This window comes from Anabas testudineus, chromosome 4 (genome assembly GCF_900324465.2).
Source record: "Anabas testudineus chromosome 4, fAnaTes1.2, whole genome shotgun sequence".
NCBI lineage: Eukaryota > Metazoa > Chordata > Actinopteri > Anabantiformes > Anabantidae > Anabas > Anabas testudineus.
Window position 1 is genome coordinate 485001 of NC_046613.1, and position 19045 is coordinate 504045.

General features: G+C 39.5%; 3 protein-coding genes across 5 annotated transcripts in view; all 3 read right to left on the bottom strand.

The window, feature by feature from the left end:
* lonp1 (lon peptidase 1, mitochondrial) overlaps positions 1-1406 on the bottom strand; it is an 11950-nt gene extending 10544 nt beyond the window's left edge. The window contains exons 1-3 of the mRNA XM_026346142.1: positions 830-1406; positions 366-454; positions 1-111 (exon numbers count right to left, since the gene is read on the bottom strand). The exon at positions 1-111 is cut by the window's left edge and continues 9 nt beyond it. Of these exons, the coding sequence (XP_026201927.1) occupies positions 1-111; positions 366-454; positions 830-1369 (740 nt within the window). The 5' untranslated portion in view covers positions 1370-1406. The remainder of the gene's footprint in view (positions 112-365; positions 455-829) is intronic.
* A 598-nt stretch (positions 1407-2004) lies between these two features.
* Positions 2005-9069, bottom strand: rsph4a (radial spoke head component 4A). Of its 3 annotated transcripts, none has more exons than XM_026346070.1 (8): positions 7551-9069; positions 6215-6437; positions 5464-5748; positions 4557-5006; positions 4322-4466; positions 3847-3964; positions 3483-3758; positions 2005-2761 (listed from the first exon to the last, which is right to left on the bottom strand). In XM_026346070.1, exons 1-7 carry the CDS (start codon positions 7652-7654, stop codon positions 3527-3529), a joined length of 1557 nt encoding a protein of 518 aa, XP_026201855.1. In that variant the 5' UTR covers positions 7655-9069; the 3' UTR covers positions 2005-2761; positions 3483-3526. The 3 variants fall into 3 exon arrangements, with proteins under 3 accessions (XP_026201855.1, XP_026201856.1, XP_026201854.1); XM_026346071.1 differs by lacking the exon at positions 2005-2761 and adding an exon at positions 2771-3338 and having other exon boundaries at positions 3584-3758; XM_026346069.1 differs by lacking the exon at positions 2005-2761 and having other exon boundaries at positions 3347-3758.
* A 149-nt stretch (positions 9070-9218) lies between these two features.
* On the bottom strand, positions 9219-16118 carry dohh (deoxyhypusine hydroxylase/monooxygenase). Its single transcript, XM_026346072.1, is given in 7 exon segments — positions 9219-9721; positions 10796-10870; positions 10873-11050; positions 14103-14179; positions 14407-14574; positions 15127-15232; positions 15996-16118. Coding segments are annotated over 7 exon segments (1017 nt in total). The 5' UTR covers positions 16098-16118; the 3' UTR covers positions 9219-9410.
* Positions 16119-19045: the final 2927 nt, after the last annotated feature.

The following is a 19045-nucleotide window of genomic DNA, read 5'->3' on the forward strand; positions in this document are numbered from 1 at the left end:
CCCATAACAATCATCCTTAGCTTGTCTCCCAGGTCCTGCATCTCATGAATTTGAACAAAAGTCCCTGTTGAATAGATGGCATCCAAAGACTCCACCACATCAGACTCATTACTGCAAGGAACAGAAACACTCATTACCACAAACAAAAATATATGTACCACAGGCAGCATGTCACATCCTGCTTTCTAAAAAGTGCCTCAGTGATCCAACAGTGAGAGGTTTCTACTGTAACAACTCACAAGAAATGTTCATTGTCCATTACATTCTAAAGGCCAGCTATGCCATTTGAATATCATTTCTAAATGGTGTAACATCAGGTCACTGTAATGTGAGTAAAAAGCAGGTAAGCCCACAGTCATACTTACTTGTCATCTTTTTTGAGGAAGACTCCAGCATACGGTTGAGCCAAACGAACCTTCCTCCTCAACAACTCCATCAATACTTTGTTCTTTACCTGGCAGGAAGACAAACAGATACATCACACACCCAGCCCTTGAAAACACACACATGTCATGCATTGACGGTTTAAAAGTAAGTATAAAAATAAGTACCGTAAAGAAAGTATAAAATCTTTCTGCCTGTTGTTTTTATTGTGATTTGTGTCTAAATAAAAAACACACAAATTGCTTCTGAACTTAGTGTTTTAAAATATATCTGACAGTCAAAGAAAACATTCACTCAAACCAAGCTAGGACCATTGCATTCACCCTATCCTGGCCTCAGTCTTTTTTTTTTTTTGTAGAAACAGCGTGACTGATTGCGTCATCCCCGAGTTCTTGAGCGTAACAAAAAACGCCGGTCAGGGGATGCAAGGTTACATCATCCTCACCTCTATGATCTTGATGAAGCGGGGGAACACTGGGTTCCTGCTTACAGCGATTAGCGGCACATTGGGAAACACCTCCGGGACCATCATCGGGGTCAGAGCAGTCATCTGAGGTGCGCCCTCATCTCCACCAGACTCCTCTCCTCCCGAGCCTGCACTGTCCCCGCCGTCCTCCCCAGGGAAGCCTGCACTGCTGGCCCGATTTCCGAAAGTCCTGTTCTGGATAACGTAAAGTCGAGAGTTCGTTGTAATAAACTCGGTTTGGCCGCGGAGAACGGCTCCGACCCGCATCCACCGGTGAGGTCTGGCGGTTAGTCTGCAGCCAGCTGTCATTGCTGTGTTCACTGGAATATTAGAGAACCAGGTGCTACATGTTTTCTGTAAGCTCCCGGCGCTAGTATAGAACCGTGGGGGCTGAAACCCACTTAGGCCGGATGTGTCGATCAGTCGGAACCGGCTGCTACCGGGCCGCTTTAGTTTTACTAGAACCAAACTTCTCTGCAGCTGTCTGGCAACGCCGAGCATCTTCATGCAGGTCGACATGTTGATCTGGAGCTTTCTACAGCAAGTGACCCACCTACTTCCGTCAACGTTTTATGACGTATATCGCTAACGTGTTGACGCTACATTTTTTGTTTGTTTTTTATTTAAATATATCAGCGTTTGCAAAACATATACATATATTTAATTATATAATGTGATTGAACATAGAACAGCTGAAAAAAATCATGGGTAATGAAAAGAAAAGAATTCAAGAATTAAAAAAGCGGGGATAGAGGTCTAAGTGTATTTAACAAGGACACAATTTTCTACATTCAGACAGATATTTTATGCATTTTATAGCTTTTCTGATTTCAAAATTTCTGATAGCGGAGATATAAACACTTTCTTTTCTTTTCCTTTAAGTAGGCTTCTTCCGGGGACACTGACGATTTGTTGACTTTGTTTTGATTCCTCCACATGCAAAACTGATACCACTTTCACAGTAAACTGTATATTCGCAAATTTTTTCCTGTTTTCTAAAAGATCAATAGACAAAGATTAAGATTTCCTCTTTCCATCATAATTTGACAGATTTTATCCTCAAAACGGAAAGTGTACATGAGTAGTGAAATATAATTACGTTTGTAAGTGTCCATATAAGCTACAAAATCAGAGAATAAGTCTACTACATTTACAGTATTTGAAACTACCTTCCTACCTACCTTATAACGGGATGCTTTCCCGATGAACTTATAGCACATATGCATTAGACTACTGGTGAAATGAAAGTCACATACACTTTTTAAAGCAAATTTTATAACATCTAATACATTTTAAAACATCATGAGTGAAAAGTTTTCAAATGTTTACCACTTTACCACCATCCAATCTGGATTAGATGGTGGTATATTTGAATGTTTAACACAATGCCTTCAAGACATTCTGACTGGCCCGCTGTTTAGTTGGCATTCTCCTGCTCCAGGGTTTGAGAAAGGCTTTCGCTTGATACATTAGCTGTGTAGCATTACTATGCCGCTAATATGGTTAGATTCCACAAGCTAACCCACTAAACAAACAAAACAAAACACTCAGTGTTTGTAACACACAAACAGACTTTGAATGAGACCCAGGTTTAAGTCACAGAAAGTCAGAATCAGTCTATCTTAAATCCAGAATGCACAAATGGTCGTAACTTTACATACACAAGTACACAAATATAGTGGTATGTGCGCTTGTGTGAGGACCTCCCTGTCAAAACAAATACATCCACAGTTTGTTTTGAGAAGATGAGAGGCAGAAGAAAGACTGTGTTTATCTATACATCAAAATAAAAAGTTTCTATAAACCATACTGTTGCTAATCTCACAATTAAACCAATCACCTCTTAGATCAGATGAACACCATCATGGCCTGAAGTTTCTCCTGAGTTAACAGTCACAATGGGTCTCCACTCTGTGAATCAAATTGAGATCTAATTGTACAGAACTGTTATGATGGATTCTGTGCAGATCTGGTGTTGTTAGCAGTCTTTATCTTCACTGCCTGTTGACTCACTGCTATGATTTTTGTAGATCAGCATAAAACTACTGACACCTGTGTATCATGCCACCCACATGTATCTGTGTATGCATTCTGTTCCTTTGATGTACTAGTGTAAAAGAACAAACAAACAAACAAAAACAACAACCTACAAATAACTGTGATAAAGGGTGTGCACATAGCTAATGTATGCTCTTTAAATACTGATCTACCCTACCGGTCAAAAGGTTGCTGTCACATAGGAATTAAAATGTTTTTCAATTAAATTAAATTCAGTTTATTCATAGATCACCAAATTACACCAAAAGTCAAACCAAGGCACTTTACATAGTAAGGTATAAGATAATTATGTAGAAATCATGAAATTTCTATACTTAAAGGCACCTATCAATTCAGTACTATTGTTGCTTCCTCCAAACTTTGTCTGTTAAAAATGTAAAAAAGAAAATTATAATGAAAAATTGTATAGTATTATTACACAATTGATCTACTCTTTATTTTTGCACAGTCTAAAATTATTCTAGATTAGTTTGAGATTGTTTTAACTTTTTTATTTTATATTTGTATAAAATTTACAGTATGAAGCTGTGTTGTTGAGTAAACCCATTTATTTGGCTGTTTAACTAATAAATACCTTGAAATCTAAAACACAGAATGTTACAATAAGTAACAATTTCCTCAGTCATCATCTTCTTCCTCTTCTTCATCTGCATCCTCCATCTCCTCCTGAACATCTTGCTGGTCCTCTAAAGCATCTTTCAGTGCTTGCTCCTCCTCCAGTGATGGGTCAAGAGCCTCTGTGATTTCTGGTCCACTTGGATATTCTTTCTGTGGAGGCGGTGGGACAGGTGGGCTGTATCCTTCTCCTGCATACTTAAGACCCCATCCGACATATATATTCTCAAATTTCCTAAATTAAGAGACAAAACATGGTTGTTTGTAAATCACACTTCAGGTGAAAAAAAAAACAAATACAGGAAGTCAGAATATTGACTTACTTTGCACAAGCATATGCATAAGCTCCTGGCCAGAGGTTTGACCGCAGTACAGCTACTGCATGCTGAGAGGTGAGCGTTGAGGACATCTTGGAGCTCCAGGGAGGGGTGCTGAACATTTCTGAGACGCAAATGTAAAAAAAATACATTGTTTTTTTAAGTGCATAGATTTGGTTCATCAACCTAAAAATAAGAGACTGCAGATAACCATGCTCATACTCAAATTCACACCTATACACCATTTCTGATAACCAGTTAACCTAACCTGACCATCCTGACTGTGGACAATGTTAGTTAACATATCAAAGTGTACACAGCTTTAAATAAAAGCTAAAATTCTCAAATGATATGTCATATTCACAACAGTTGGATCTTAAACCAAAATGTCCAGTGTACGGCAGAAACACATTTTCCTTGTTATCAGTATTTCTGATAATAAAAGCAAGCTAATAAGTCAAATTAGATGTCAAAGACGGACCTGCATCTTGAGAGAGAGGACTGAGCAGAGGTGGTCCAACTTCTGGCTGTGGCTCATCAGGCTCCTCCTCCTTCTCCTCTGCCTCTCCGTCCTCATTTGAGTCTTGTTCTGGTTTCATAGCCATGTTGACCCAGGTACAACGTCCCTAAAGTAGTCAATTTTCACACATTAAATGCACAAAAACACTCATCAGATGAGAATATGGGCCATGAAACTGTTTTGTCCAGGCTTCTACCTGCAGTAGAATGTGCTGAACATGGTGCACCCAGGTGGACAAAGACTCAGCCATCTCTGCAACTGCAATGCCCTCAAAATCAGGGTTCAATTCATAGTTGTCATGGGGTGCCTCATCTTCCTCATCTCCTTCTTCCTCACCAGCCTGGAAAAAGCCCTGGGGGCTGACCTGTGTGCCAGCAGAGATCCGAGCTATCTGTGCTCTCAGATAGTTGGCTTCATTTCCAGGAAAAGGTGGATAGCTGACAACTGGGCTGTCGAGCCTCCCTGTGAAGAATTTACGAATCTGGCGAGCAACAGTGATTTGTGTAGGAGTGACTGATGGGAGCTTTACCCAAGGAAGACCAGGCTCTTTGCACACATAGTAAACAAATTTGTTAGCACCTGTTCCTATAGCCTCTTTCGGCACGACTGGTGGGGGTTTATAGGTCGACTGAGGAAGCAGATCCAACTGATAATAAGTCAAAAGAAGAGCAGAAATAGAAAATGCATTTCACTTGTCTACTTTGAAAACATTAAAGATAACAAATAAGAACCTGTAAGTTGAATACGGTATTTAATTATTTTTATTTTTAATGAGTTTGGGGATGGTGAAGGTTACTACTCAAAAATGTATTCACTTTAATTCTACGTTATAGTTAATGTCAAAACCAGTAAAGCAAAATTGAAGCAAAACTAAATAATTAACTAGATTGAGGGATACACTGGGATGAAATGTTGTGTAAGGAGTGAATTATTAAGAGTCTGTTATTAAAAACAAAATGTAAAAGATTTTTTGTCAGCACAACTCTACAAAGTGGGGCACTTTGCCAGCTGGCATGCTGGCAAAGTTTTTACAGATGGCTCTAAGATCTCTGCCACACTTAATTATGATTATTTGGTACATTAAGTACTTTCCACTTCCTCACCTCACCCTCTTCCCTCTCCTGAGCCTCTTTCTCCTCTTCCTCAGCTGATTCCTCTGTGATCTGTTCTTCCTCCTCTTCCCCCTCTCTGTGCTCTGCTTCAGCAATGATGTAGCTGCTGTCTTTTCCCAGAATCTTGCCCCAAAGTCGACATCGCAGGAGCGCCTGAGACTCAACAAGCTGCTTGAGTGCAAGAAAGACCCTCTGCATCTCCTCTCTGCCCAGTCCTACTCCAGCTTGCTCCAGGTAGAAGCCAATCTCATTCACATTAGGAACAGGTGTTTCCACCTGAAGACCATTAAACAGGGTAGCATAATCAAAATTCAGCTCTGTATGGCGTTTTTGTTATACTTATGTATTTTCTATAATATCAACATTCTTGCATAAAGACAACAACAGTTGTTTGTGTACTATTTGTAAATTTTAGAATCAGCTACTCATTAACTGTTATCTGAAGACAATATCAGGCTTTAACATTCCAGATTAGTCACATTCAGTTGTTCAGACAACTGAAGAAAGCTCAACAGCTCAATAAGGAAACACTGTCCAGGGATCTGCAAAGAGTCGTCCATTCTTTAAATTATAATTTAATTAAATCTTTTAATCGAACAATTTAATTCTTGTCCAAATTTTGTCACACATGGAAATACCCAGTAAATAAAATGCTGTTGATGTGAGCTATAAATATAATACAACCAAATGCTCTTCCCACTACAACACACCAAGCTGTATGTACAGTGAATGTAGCCTGTACCAGTTCATCCTCCTGGTCAGCGTCGTCTTGTTGGGAAAACAGCAGGCGCTGCTGCTCAGCCAGCTGCTCGGCCACTGTAGCCTGTGGAAGGTCTCGCAGGGTGCTCTGCTTGTCTTGAAATAAATCTCGCTTCACATCACAACTCATATCCTCAAACACATCCACCACATTCTCCGGATGCTCATCCATCACCTTTATCAGCAACCGAACGAGGTGGTCATAGCTGGAACATTTGAATATTTGCAACACTTTGAACACGGGCATCATAAAGAAAGGGGCTTGTTACAAGCTATGAAATTATTCAGTAAGTAAAAGTTTATTCCTAGTTACAAGCGATGAAATTCTTCATTGCTTATGACTATAAAGTTATTAGAGCAAATACAAAATACATACACCATTTGAAACAGTACCCAATGCTCAGTTTTACATTGAATTAAATCACTGAGTGACTCGGTATACACAAGTCCCACTTTTACTTATAGATGTTTATTGATCATTATTGTGTGTCTTAGCAGCAACTCTCTGGATTGTGTAGTGTTGAACTTGTTGGGTTAAAATTACTCCATTGATTGATTAATCATCAAAAACAGATAAAAATAATGTTGACAGACAGATAAACAGATGTTTATGTCATTTTGTTTAAGCAGCAATGCCAAATATTTGCTTTTATTTTTCAGGTTTTTAGTTACTCAGCTGCTTCTCAGTGCTATACTACTACTTTAATGACATAATAAATATTAAGTATTATATTAGTGTGAGGCATTTATTGGTAAGTGTGGTGAGTAACATAAATACAAGATTTAGGTACTTTAGGAGAGTATTTATTTTTACCTTTCCACAGCTCAGTTAGAAATAGTACTTTTTACACTAAATCTGATTATTTCAGTTCCTAATACAAACATCCTTGACTTATAAATTATTAGGTGAAGTGGCTGTCACAACTGTCATAAGTCTCTACAGTCACACATAAAGACCGCTGGCATAATAATGCGTAACATTAAGTACTCAATGCTAATTAAATTTTTTAAAGAATTCTCTCTATCTAATAACTAAAGCTGCAATGTAAATGTAAGAAGAACTACAATTTTACGCTCTAGTGGAATAAAACTAAAACTAACAATGAAAATACTCCAGAAGTATCTCAAAACTGTTCTTAAGTAGCGTAAATGTAACATTCTGTTGTTCAACGTTAACGCTAGCTAACCTACGTCTATACGCACCTTGACCAAGCAAGCAAGCAAACAAGCAAACAAACAAACAAGCAAACAAACAAGCAAACAAGCTCTAACAGCCACCAAACATTAACACTGAACACCATCACACACACGTTACCTACAGGTTCAGGTTGCTTTTCGTGCTCTTCTTTAACATGAAGGCCTTTAGTGTTTCAGCCGACTGCAGTCTCGGTGGACCGCCGTCTTGGTTGTCCGTGCTGTCCATAGTTCCTCAACTCCTTTTATTAAAACTGGTTATAAACCTTTACCACGCAGACCGTTACTGGGACTTTAACAGTAGCTAGACAGACACGTTGAAAACGTTTAAACTGGTAACTGATAACTAGTTAATGAGCTTTTACACACCGGCGCCACGGTGAAGCAGCAGCAGCGGAAACCCAAACTTCACCTGTTGCTATGGTTACTGTAAACGAAGAGTTGCTGAGCACGAGGATAATAATACTAATAATTAGAAAACCTATATAATGATCATAGAAAATAACTATATATATCCAGTGCTTATAAAAAGTATTCACTAGACAGAAAATAACTGTTTATCATTCACCTCCTTCGAGTCAGTCTTTATTTTAAGTCCTTTTATAGGACCGGCACATGCACTTCAGTGCTAACGGTGGTGCTAATGGGATCTTGATAAGGAAATAGAGCTGACTCGGTTAACCCTGGAACATGCTACTAAAGGCTGCTGGTGGAACTCCCTTTGTACACCGAGCTCTTCTATCTACTCCTATGCCACTATTGCTCGTCATTGACTTTGTGTCCTCTTCCTCCTATAACTGTGCTTCTTCCTGGCTCCCTCTCTCTGTACGTTTCATGTGCAGTTGGTTCAACCTGCCCAGTGTCCTTTCCACCCTGTTGAGGAAGCTGGCCCAGTGCTGCTAGGGATTTACCGAGTTTCCTAGTTGTGTATGTTTTCCATATAACTCTGTGGAGTCTTAAACTTTTTACTGTATGTAAAGTGCCTTGAGATGACGTTTGTGGCAATTTGGCGCTAAACAAATTAACTATATTAAATTCAAATGTAAATCCGCTTATCCAGGGCTGGGTCTTCCCTGGGGCCACCTCCCAGTGGGACTTGTCCGAAACACCTCCTCTGGAAGGCATCCCAGGGACATCCGGAACGGATAACTAAGCCACCTCAACTGGTTCCTCTTGATGTGGAGCAGCAGCGACTCTACTCCTAGCTCCTACTGGGTGACCAAGCTCATCAAACAATCTCTAAAGGTGCGCCCAGCCACCCTGTGGAGGAAACTAATTTCGGTTGCTTGACCAAAAGGACCTCATTCTTTTGGGCCCGCCTTGCTTTGGTCAATTTACTGTGGTGTAGTTGCATGCTAGATTGCATTTGAATTGGTCATTATTCCTTTTGCATCTGCAATCATTTCATGCAAGATATTCTGATAACTGATTGCTGCCTAGATCACTTTTTTGTGTGATGAGAGTCATTATGATACACAAAAAAAAAAAAAAAAAAAAATCATTGTGATTTGTTATTTGATATATTATTTTAGTAGAAATACACAAACATTTATTTTTCCTGGGTCCCAAGAAGATAGAGGAACTATGATTTGTACCAATGCTTAAGTTTAAAATCAGTCGATAAACATCACCGTCATCTCTATTCTATTGGACTGCATTATCACATACAGCTCCCAGACAAAATAATATTTCAAAGTCCTAAAGTTGTCTGCAACCTTACAAGCCTCTGCAATTGAGGTATTTTTACACAACTGCAAATAATAGAACAAAATACAGCCTTGAGGCAAACAGCCTGAGCTGTTACAAAAGGTTTATAGCTCACCAAACTCTTGTTTGGTTTGCTGGAGTTTGTACAGTTTCATTTTTGTCCTAGAGAATCCAGTAGTTTTACTGACACAGTAATTTGACCCGATGTCTCTCTTTTATAATGTTATTCAACAGCACAGAGTAAGAGTGAAAGAGATTGAAGTGAAAATTCCTGAAGTTTAACCCTGTAACCTGACCAGTAGATCTGCATACTGAAACTGATCACTGTTTTCGTACTCCAGCATATCCAGAGCGACCTCGCAACTCTCCTTCACGACACGTTCTTTGTCTCTACGGTAATGTTGCAGCACGGTCATACACTCCCCTTTACCAATGGCGCCAAGAGCCTCTGCCGCCTCATGTCGGACCATTGGGTTCTCAGAGGAACACTCCAGAGCTGCACTAAGCGCTGGGATCGCTGCTGGGTGCTGCATCTGACCAAGGACATAACCAATCTCATGACGGAAGAGAGCACTGGAGCACTGCAGGCCTGGAAGCAAACGTCAAAAAATAATATATCAGGTTTCTTAATATAACAGAAAAAAAACAATGCAAGTATGACAATATTCCTGTGCCATCACTCTTCTTCTTCTTCTTTAAATGTCTTTGTCTCAGTAACTTACAGCAAACGCAAGTGACCTGGATAACTGCTAATTTACATGATTGCTAAAGAACAGCTTAAGGCACGCGTTAATTTCGTGTTGTTGTTTCCCCGCCCTCTGGATTCCATGCTTTCTTACATGGAGTGACAGACTTAATGATAATTTAGTTTTTTTAGTTCTATTTTTGTTTTTTTTTTTACTTCTGGTGTTTAATTTAACAAATACATATATTTAGACTATTTCACTAAAATGTGAGTCAGTACAGCTCCATGTAATGATCTCTCTTTTCATCTAACCAGACTTTTTCCAGCTACCTTATCTGTTTGAAGTCTTTTTTTAGATAAAAGTGACTAAGCAAAGGTATATATTACATATATACATAGCACTCTCCATGATAAATCTACTCGGGGAAATCAGTTTTTTTTTTTAAAATCCTGTCAGTCTGTTCTGACAGTTTGCTGTCAGATAAACAATGTTGATTGCAATTAGGTTACAGATTTTTCAAAAGCAGGAACTTAACTGAACCATAACCTGGACCATCCCATAACCTCAACTTGTTAGGTAAATGTGTCCTATTCTGGTCTGGTTTTTGCGGTGTGTAGGACAGTACAGCCGGGTCTAATAATCAGAGGCCCTCACTCCTGCTGCATTTTTGAAATGTGATGAGAGAAATGCTTAGCAGAGGGTGTGGTTACCCTTTAAATACCATTAAAAAAAAAAAAAAAAAAAAAGGTTCTACAACATTTATTATAAATTCATAAATGTGGAAAAAAAACTAAATTGTCTAAATCACATATCAGCAAAGACAAACAACATTGTTTTATCCACACTGCAAAAAGGTTTTACAGGCTGAGGACTATATAGGCACTTCTACTTTACAGCAGGTTTACAGTTACAATTGTTTGTTTTTTGGGCTTCAGTTATACACACATAGAACCAGAAGCCATAAAGTTGTTCCCTACCATCTCCCAGTGCCAGCACAGCCTCTTCATTGCCCAGATTACGCAGTGCAAACATGGCACGGTAGCGTTCAAAAGTGGCAGACTGTCATCCAGCAGGGTAGAACGCAGCTCTGGCACACTCTTCCTCACCGCTGGAGGGGCTGGGTCTACAGAGCAGTATGGGTTCTTGTCTGTACTTCCATCCTCCAGCTGTTTCTCTCCCCCACTCTGCAGCCACTCCAGTCGATGAACAGCCAACTGACATGTTTCAGCAACCTGCAGGTTTCATGCCACATATACAAGTTTTGCTTTTTAGTTATTATTATTTTATAATATTATAAAAATCAGCATTTTCATTCATGCATCTAGATTCAAGATTCAAAAACGTTATTAATCCCAGAAGGAAATTGTTTAGGCCACTGTATGTAATTTGATTAAACACAGGCTGCTTTCTGTGGACAACTACAATACTGCTGAAAACCCCTTGATCTGCTGCCAGTGAAAAAAGTCAGTTCAGCGAAACATACAAATCAGAGAATTGTTTTTTATATAAAAAACTAAAATACTGTCTTTGTGCAGTTAATATTCTTTTCACTGGGACTGAAACTATGGGAAACAATGTAAAGTCTCCAGTTGAAGCAAAGAGATAAGGATGCTGGGTTGTGTGTGTGTGTGTAAGAGAGACACAGTTTTTATGACTCTACACTACAACGTGACATGCTGTTGACTGTTTGTCCATCTAGATCAGGGGTGTCCAACTCAAATTCAGCCTTAGTCAAATCCACATTTTGGTTACTCTCAAAGGGACGGTTGTAACTGTGAGACTTTATGCAGTGCTGGTGCCTCTATATAAGTGAATTAGGTATTTGCCTGGAGCAACACAATAATAAAGTTGAGCAATGTGTAAAGGATATACGAGACTGGATGCTAATTAACTTCCTTCTGCTAAATCCTGATAAGACAGAAGTACTAGTTATAGGATCATCTGCAGCTAGAAGCAAGATGTTAGACCACACCGTAACTCTAGATGGCCTTTCCGTTACATCTAGTGCAACAGTCAAAGACCTTGGTGTGATTCTAGATTCCAGTCTTTCATTTGAAGCTCATGTAGATAATGTCACCAGGACAGCTTTCTTTCACCTCAGAAATATTGCCAAGATAAGGAATATTTTGTCACTAAATGATGCAGAAAAATTAGTCCATGCTTTCATCACCTCTAGGTTGGACTACTGTAATGCCTTACTGTCTGGCTGTTCAACCAGGTGCATAAACAAGCTTCAGTTAGTTCAGAATGCAGCAGCGAGAGTCCTCACTAGAACCAGAAGATATGAGCACATCACCCCTATCTTATCTACACTTCATTGGCTCCCCGTGAAATTTCGCATTGATTTTAAAATACTACTTTTGACATTTAAAGCATTAAATGGTCTTGCGCCGCATTATCTAAGTGAACTGCTAGTGTCTTATGATCCACCACGCCTACTTCGCTCAAAGGATGCTGGCTGCCGGTCAGTACCTCGTATCCTAAAAACTACAGCTGGGGGCAGAGCTTTTTCTTACAAAGCCCCAAAGTTATGGAATAGCCTTCCAAATAGCGTTCGGGACTCAGACACAGTCTCAGTGTTTAAGTCTAGGCTGAAAACCTACCTATTTAGTCAAGCATTTGAGTAAATAGATCTGGGAAGGACTCATGGACGTAGAGCATTATGGTGAACTGGTATGTTTAGATGCTGTCTTCCCAACTCTCACTGATCACTCGGGTTTGTTGATGGTGAAGTGTTCGGTTGCTCTACATCCCAGTGCGCCCTCATGTCTGTGTTTCCTTCTGAACCCACCCTTTTAGTTAGGCTGTCATAATTAGTCCTGCCGGAGTCCCTGCTGCACTATACTAAATATACATTCACCTCAAACTTTATCTGACTGTGAATACAACTAACTGCAATCTCTCCTCTTCTCTCTCTTTCCCTCTCCCTCTCTCTTTTCCCTCTTCCTGTCTCTCTGTCGAGCTACACGTCATTCCACCCTTTGCCCTCTGGACCTGTCTGACTCGTCCTGACGCCCAACTTCTGGCTGGAGATCTCGTCGCCTGGATCCACCGTTTGCCCTTTGGGATGCGTTTGGAGACTGGATTGGTCACAAGCTACTATGATGTCGGTCCCGGCCTCGGCGGACGTCGGAAGCTGTTTCTTGGAGGTCTCGACTCAACGCTCGATAGTCAAGGAATGGAGCAAGTCTGCCTGCAATAACTAACTGGACTCCACATTAACTTAAAGACATTAACTGTTATACTGGACTGCCTGCTGCCTACACAGCATGTAATCACCCATATGAGGATGGGTTCCCTGTTGAGTCTGGTTCCTCTCAAGGTTTCTTCCTGTTGCCTTCTCAGGGAGTTTTTCCTTTCCCTCGGCTTGCTCATCAGGGACAATCACATTATTATGACTCATACACATACACTGTTCATGTACTGTTCTTTGGTTGTGTAAAGCTGCTTTGTGACAATGTCAATTGTAAAAAGCGCTCTACAAATAAAATTGAATTGAATTGAATTGAATTGAACACAATGTGAACCTAGCAAATAAATTAATTAGTAAATAATAGCAGAGGAATGTGAGAATTACGCTGCACATCTGAGAAGTATGCACTGCAGTGCTAGAGTGCTGCACGAAGGTGTGGATTTTGGATTTTTTGTTTAGTTTTTTTTTTTTTTTTAATGAGGGAATGTCATCCTATGTTCAGTTTCACAGCACTATTGCTCACACCCCTTGAGTGAGGAGCGGAATAGCCCACCTCTTAACTCCGTTTATATGTTCTGTCCACTACACAGAATTTCTGCCCTTGAGTGTGCATGTTGGTGTATCAATCAAGCAGTAACACTGTTTACAACTATATACAGTATAGTATGGAGTAGACAAGTGAGTGATACATTTTCCAGGATGCATGGTGGATACAGCATCTTCTGCTAATTCAAAATTGTTTTTCCCCACTGAACACCTTGGATAATTTCACATCTGTCGATGTAAGTTACAGTCATTATTGCTCCCAGTGATGTCATCTTTAGGTGTGTAGATAACAAGCACACTTCAGCCTAACAGAATAAGTTGTCACATTAACACACACATTTAATTAAATTGCTTCTGAAACTAAATTATCTCAATTGTGCTTAGACTAATCATGCAAGACTCCATGACAATCTTCTCATGCTTGTACTAGAAAGGAGGTTATTGCATTAAACTGTAAGCTAAAGTAAACAGGAAAAGGGGATTGATGGGAAAACACCTGATAGCCACCAGCCAGAGAAGAACAGCTGAAAAGGTTCTGTGCCTACCTCTATGACAGGATCCTGACTGTACTCTTTCAGCAGCTCCAGAACCACAGGATCCCCAATTGCTCCCAAAGCCTCCCCTACAGAGACACAAAGTCAGTGTTGCGTACACAGGCAGACAATTCACTTTTGCTTCTAGTTCACATGCAGCTCAGCTAGTGATATCCTGTAAATTGCTGAGTAAATGAGTGTTACATTAAAATGTGCTGTTACACACCCACACACGTGTGTAACAGCCCACTTTGCGCATTTAAATGTGTGCATTTATTTGTGACTCTTTTTGTCTTCATAATGTGTGCATGTTCACCTGCTTCATGCCTGACCATGGGTTCTTGCTGCGTGTCTTTAAGAACAGCAGTCAAAGTGGGTATGGCCCGTTTGTCCTGCATCTGCCCCAGGCAGTAGGCCAGCTCATGCTTCAGCAGGGCAGAATCATCCACAAAGGCCTTACTGATCCATTCTATTGCTTCAGCACCTGACAAACAGGTTACAACTATTAGCTTATAGTAAATTAGTTCTCACAGTACATAATAAGTATAGTATAAAATAAGTATAGTTTTAAACAGAAAAACAATTTTTGCATGTTTTATCTTGAGTTAATGCAGACAGACAAAAATGATTTTACAATTATAAATCATCCATTCTATCCATATAACCCAGCCTGAACGGCAAAAGCCATGTCTGTCTTTGAGTACATTTTATAACTAGATACATCTCAACATGTCAACATCAATAGCCAATGCAGGCAGATATCGCACTCCCCCTTTCATTCTTGTTAGCAGTTTGGTCATTTAGTTCACTACCATATGTAGGCTGACTATGGCTTTTGTGAAATTATTCACAATGCTTAACTTAAATGTCTCAACATGACAAATAATGAATACTTTATTAATCTCCTTGGGGAAAACACAGGCACTACAGAGGAATTTGATCTGTAGACCAGACAAGACAAGAGTGAAAGAGACAATACAATTTGGTATTTCAAACCCTCTGACATGGTCATGAATATGTACTGAATATGTTTTACCTCCAAGGTTCTTCAGGGTGAATAAGGCTCTGAACCGCCGGGTCAGGTCAAGTCCTGTGTCCACCAGAACCTTTCCTACAGCTGTTACCTGCTCAACACTGGCCATCTGCTCCACAGGAAAGAAAGCTGTTTATCATTTAGTCACAGTCATAGAAATGTCTTATTAACGCTGCTTATTAAAGTTCAAGTTGGGTAGCATTTGCTGTCTTTCTTGTTTTATACAATGCTCTTTGATACTATTTGGATCTTAGACTAAACAGCTATGCTAACGTATCAAGCTACAGGGTATTATCCGGCTAGCCCGACTGTTGACTTTAACTCAATTAACTTAAACGCAACTTAATTGCGTTAAACCAATACTTAGCTTTAGTTTCACATCATAGAAATCTGTTCTTTTATTGGTGTGCATTTAATTCCGTCCACTGGGCTAACGACCAGTTTCTCTGCATGTTAAATAACCGGCGATTTCTGAAAACCCTGCAAAGCCACTGGGTACTCTTAGAACCAACTGCCAGAGTAGGAAACAGAGAGTCACAAAATTCGTTTAAATTCTTTTACACTACAAAGACGGAATATTTCATCATCCAGATGGTTGGATATATCTTAGATTCCAGACACACTTTCAGAACAACGCTGGAGGATTAAATGACATTCTGATGTTTTCAAAACCCTTCGATTAACTTGATTTGCTTTTGCAGAAACCCATTATTACTTCTGTGGACGCATGGCAGAACATATGCTAACGCGTGAGGAGGACAACTTGGGAGCAAACTCCAGTTAAACATTCCTCACAGTCACACAATACAGCAATAACAAAGACTAACACACGACAATGACAAAAGAAGACCTTTAAAGCCAAGAGCACTTACCATCAGAGAGCTCAGGTAATGTTCAGTAGCGCTGTTTGACAACCACCATACACGCACGCATTTAGGATTGCCACTTGCCACTTCCGCTGGAAAGACAAACATAGACAGTTATCAAACCAGCACCACGTTACAATACCGCCGCCTGCTGGTCTGGAATGTTAAGCAGAAAAAAAGTACGTCTTCTTCTTCTTCTTCTTCTTCTTCTTCTTCTTCTTCTTCTCTGGGATTTTGAAACAGCAGGCAGGCATGCAAAAATGTGCATTGCTGCCATCTGTAGGTATCAAGTCTTATTGCGTCGCCTTATTCAAATTCCAAAGTCAAAGACCAGATGTTCTTAAGAAGTTATATACACTTCGTCTGTCTAAGCCTCTACTATTCAAAATAACCTTTAAATCATTTGCTTTTAAACCCCTCCTCCTGAAGTCCTCTATCATGTCTCCCCTTTGACAGCTATACCTCCTACATCTTAGCATAATATGTTCCACTGTTTCTTGCACCTGACAGTCTCTGCACATGCTGTTTTCATTTTTTAATGTAATGTACTTTTCATATTACTGTGCTCTATTTTTCATGTGGTAAAAACCACTTTTTCCTGTCTGTTTCCTCTGTCTTACATTTTTATGGCTTTCATGCACTTTCATGCTATCATTTTGACTCCTCAGTACTTTCAAATCTACTACTGCACTCTCCAATCTCCAAAGTGGAATCATAGGCCAAATCACAAAAAAAAAAAAAAAAAACCTCTTCAAGACTTTCATCTCTCTTGCTGATTCATGTCCCAACTGTCCAAAACTCTCCTTACTCATGCCCCTTTCTTTTCCAACAATCCTCTAAAACCTCTTTGGTGGGATGGTCACCCCTATATGACTTTAAACTTAGCCAATAATTAGCTAAGAGCTGCTTTCTCCGTAGGCACAAGGGTATTTATTTTATTTATTTAATCCTATTTCCACCTGCACAGCACATACAAGGGATGTCTTAGTTGCACCTGTGCATAGTCTTAGTCCCTGACATCTCAAAGTGGAGCCCAGGATGCAGAGACGCAGTCTTACACGCCTCTCTGCAATTTCCTACAGCCGCCACCCCCCGAAAACTACCAAAAATCCGTAGAGACAGTGCCTTCTCCCACCTAAATTATTTGTATCAAAAACCTTACTCTGACTTCTTAACTGAATTCTCAGACTTTATAGCTGCTTTAGTTCCTAGTGCAGATAAAATCATTATAGTGGGTGACTTCAATAAAAATGATGTTGATGGTAACTGCCTCAACACTGCATTTAGTTCACTATTAGACTCCATTGTTCAAATGTAAATAAACTCACTCACTGTTTTAATCACACCCTTGATCTTGTTCTGACATACAGTGTTGAACTGGATCATTTAATAGTTTTTACCCAAAACCCTCTTTTATCTGACCATCTTAATAACATTTGAATTTACAGTACTAAACTTTATTTTACCTAAGAATAAGATTCACTACACTAGATGTTTATCTGAAAATGCTTTTGACAAATTTAAGGAAGTGATTCCATCTATTACTTCAGAGCTATGTACCAACACAGAGAAAGGCAGTTATTTCAATGTTACTCCAGCACAAGTGGACTATCTTGTTGATAATAATGCAGCCTCAATCCAACAATACTCTATACTATTGCTCCTCTGAAAAAGAAAGTAGTGAATCAGAGGAAGATAGCTCCATGGTACAATTCACAAATCTGTAGCTTAAAGATGTCTTAATTTCCAGTCAGGATTTAGAGTACATCATACTACAGAAACAGCACTGGCAAAGTAATGGTAAATGGTCTGCACTTATATAGCGCTTTTCTACCTAGCTGGTACTCAAAGCACTTTACACTGCGTCACATTCACCCATTCACACACACGCTATGCAGCTGACCTGACTCACCGGGGGCAACTTGGAGTGCAGCATCTTGCCCAAGGACACTTTGGCATGTGACATGGCAGCCGGGAATCAAACCACCAATCTTGGACCTATTGAGCCACAGCCACCCCTAAAGGTCACTAACGATCTTGTATTAGCATCAGACAATGGACTACTCTCTGTACTTGTTTTGTTAGATCTTAGTGCTGCATTCAACAATACAGATCACAACATTTTATTACACAGACTGGAACGAGTCATTGGGGTTAAAGGAACAGCAATAGGCTGGTTTAAATTGTATCTATCAGATAGATTCCAGTTTTACATTTTAATGATGAGTCTTTCAAGCACACACAAGTTAGCTAATGAGTTCCACAGGGTTCTGTGCTCAGACCGATTCTTTTCACTCTCTCTATATATCCCCCTTAGGCAATATTATTAGGAAACACTATTTCCATAAATTTTCATTGCAATGCAGATGATACCCAGATATATTTATCTATGAAACCTGAAGAAACTAATCAATTAATCAAACTTCAAGCATGCTCAAAAGATAAAAAGGCCTGGATGTCCCCCAATTTCCTTATTTTGTTTGGTCCTAAAAATCTTAGAGACACTATGTCTAATTAAATTCTTACCCTAGATGACTTAGTATTGGCCTGAAGTAAAACTGTGAGAAATCACAGAGTTTGCTATTCAGATAAAATTGAATTGAATTGAATTGAACAATTCTTGATTATAGATTCTCTGAAAGTTCCTTTTGGTGAGGAATGGCTCATTCTTCTTGTGCAGAGAAAATTTCAAAAAGTTTGAGTGTTTTTAGTCCGTCAACATAGCTGAAGTCTACACCCTAAAAAAATTATTTTCTTCCAGATATGCTAATACCTGACCCCAATTAACTTTTTGAGGTCATTATTCCAAGGTTTTTTATGGTTGTTCTTGATGAAGACATAAAAGATCAGGATTTTTTGTGCTATTATTTTAGGCACATTATATGTGTTAATACTCATAGTAAACTTAGATGAAGATCAGATCCCATTTCAACGCCAAATTAATGCAGAAAACCATAAAATTCCACAAGATTCACGTACTTTTTCTTGCCTGTCAGTTAAAAGAAAACAGCGGCCATCCTCCACCTGCCCTCGCGAGGCGCTGTCGCCAAATCGAA

What these genes read in the sequence shown, in the direction of transcription:
- rsph4a (XM_026346070.1), bottom strand. Translation starts at nt 7,654, where the DNA reads ATGGACAGCACGGACAACCAAGACGGCGGTCCACCGAGACTGCAGTCG. An exon ending in ACGAAAAGCAACCTGAACCT is followed by an intron (nt 6,438 to 7,550) that starts GTAGGTAACGTG and finishes CAAATGTTCCAG; the next exon opens with CTATGACCACCTCGTTCGGT. An exon ending in TATGCATATGCTTGTGCAAA is followed by an intron (nt 3,759 to 3,846) that starts GTAAGTCAATAT and finishes CTCTTAATTTAG; the next exon opens with GAAATTTGAGAATATATATG.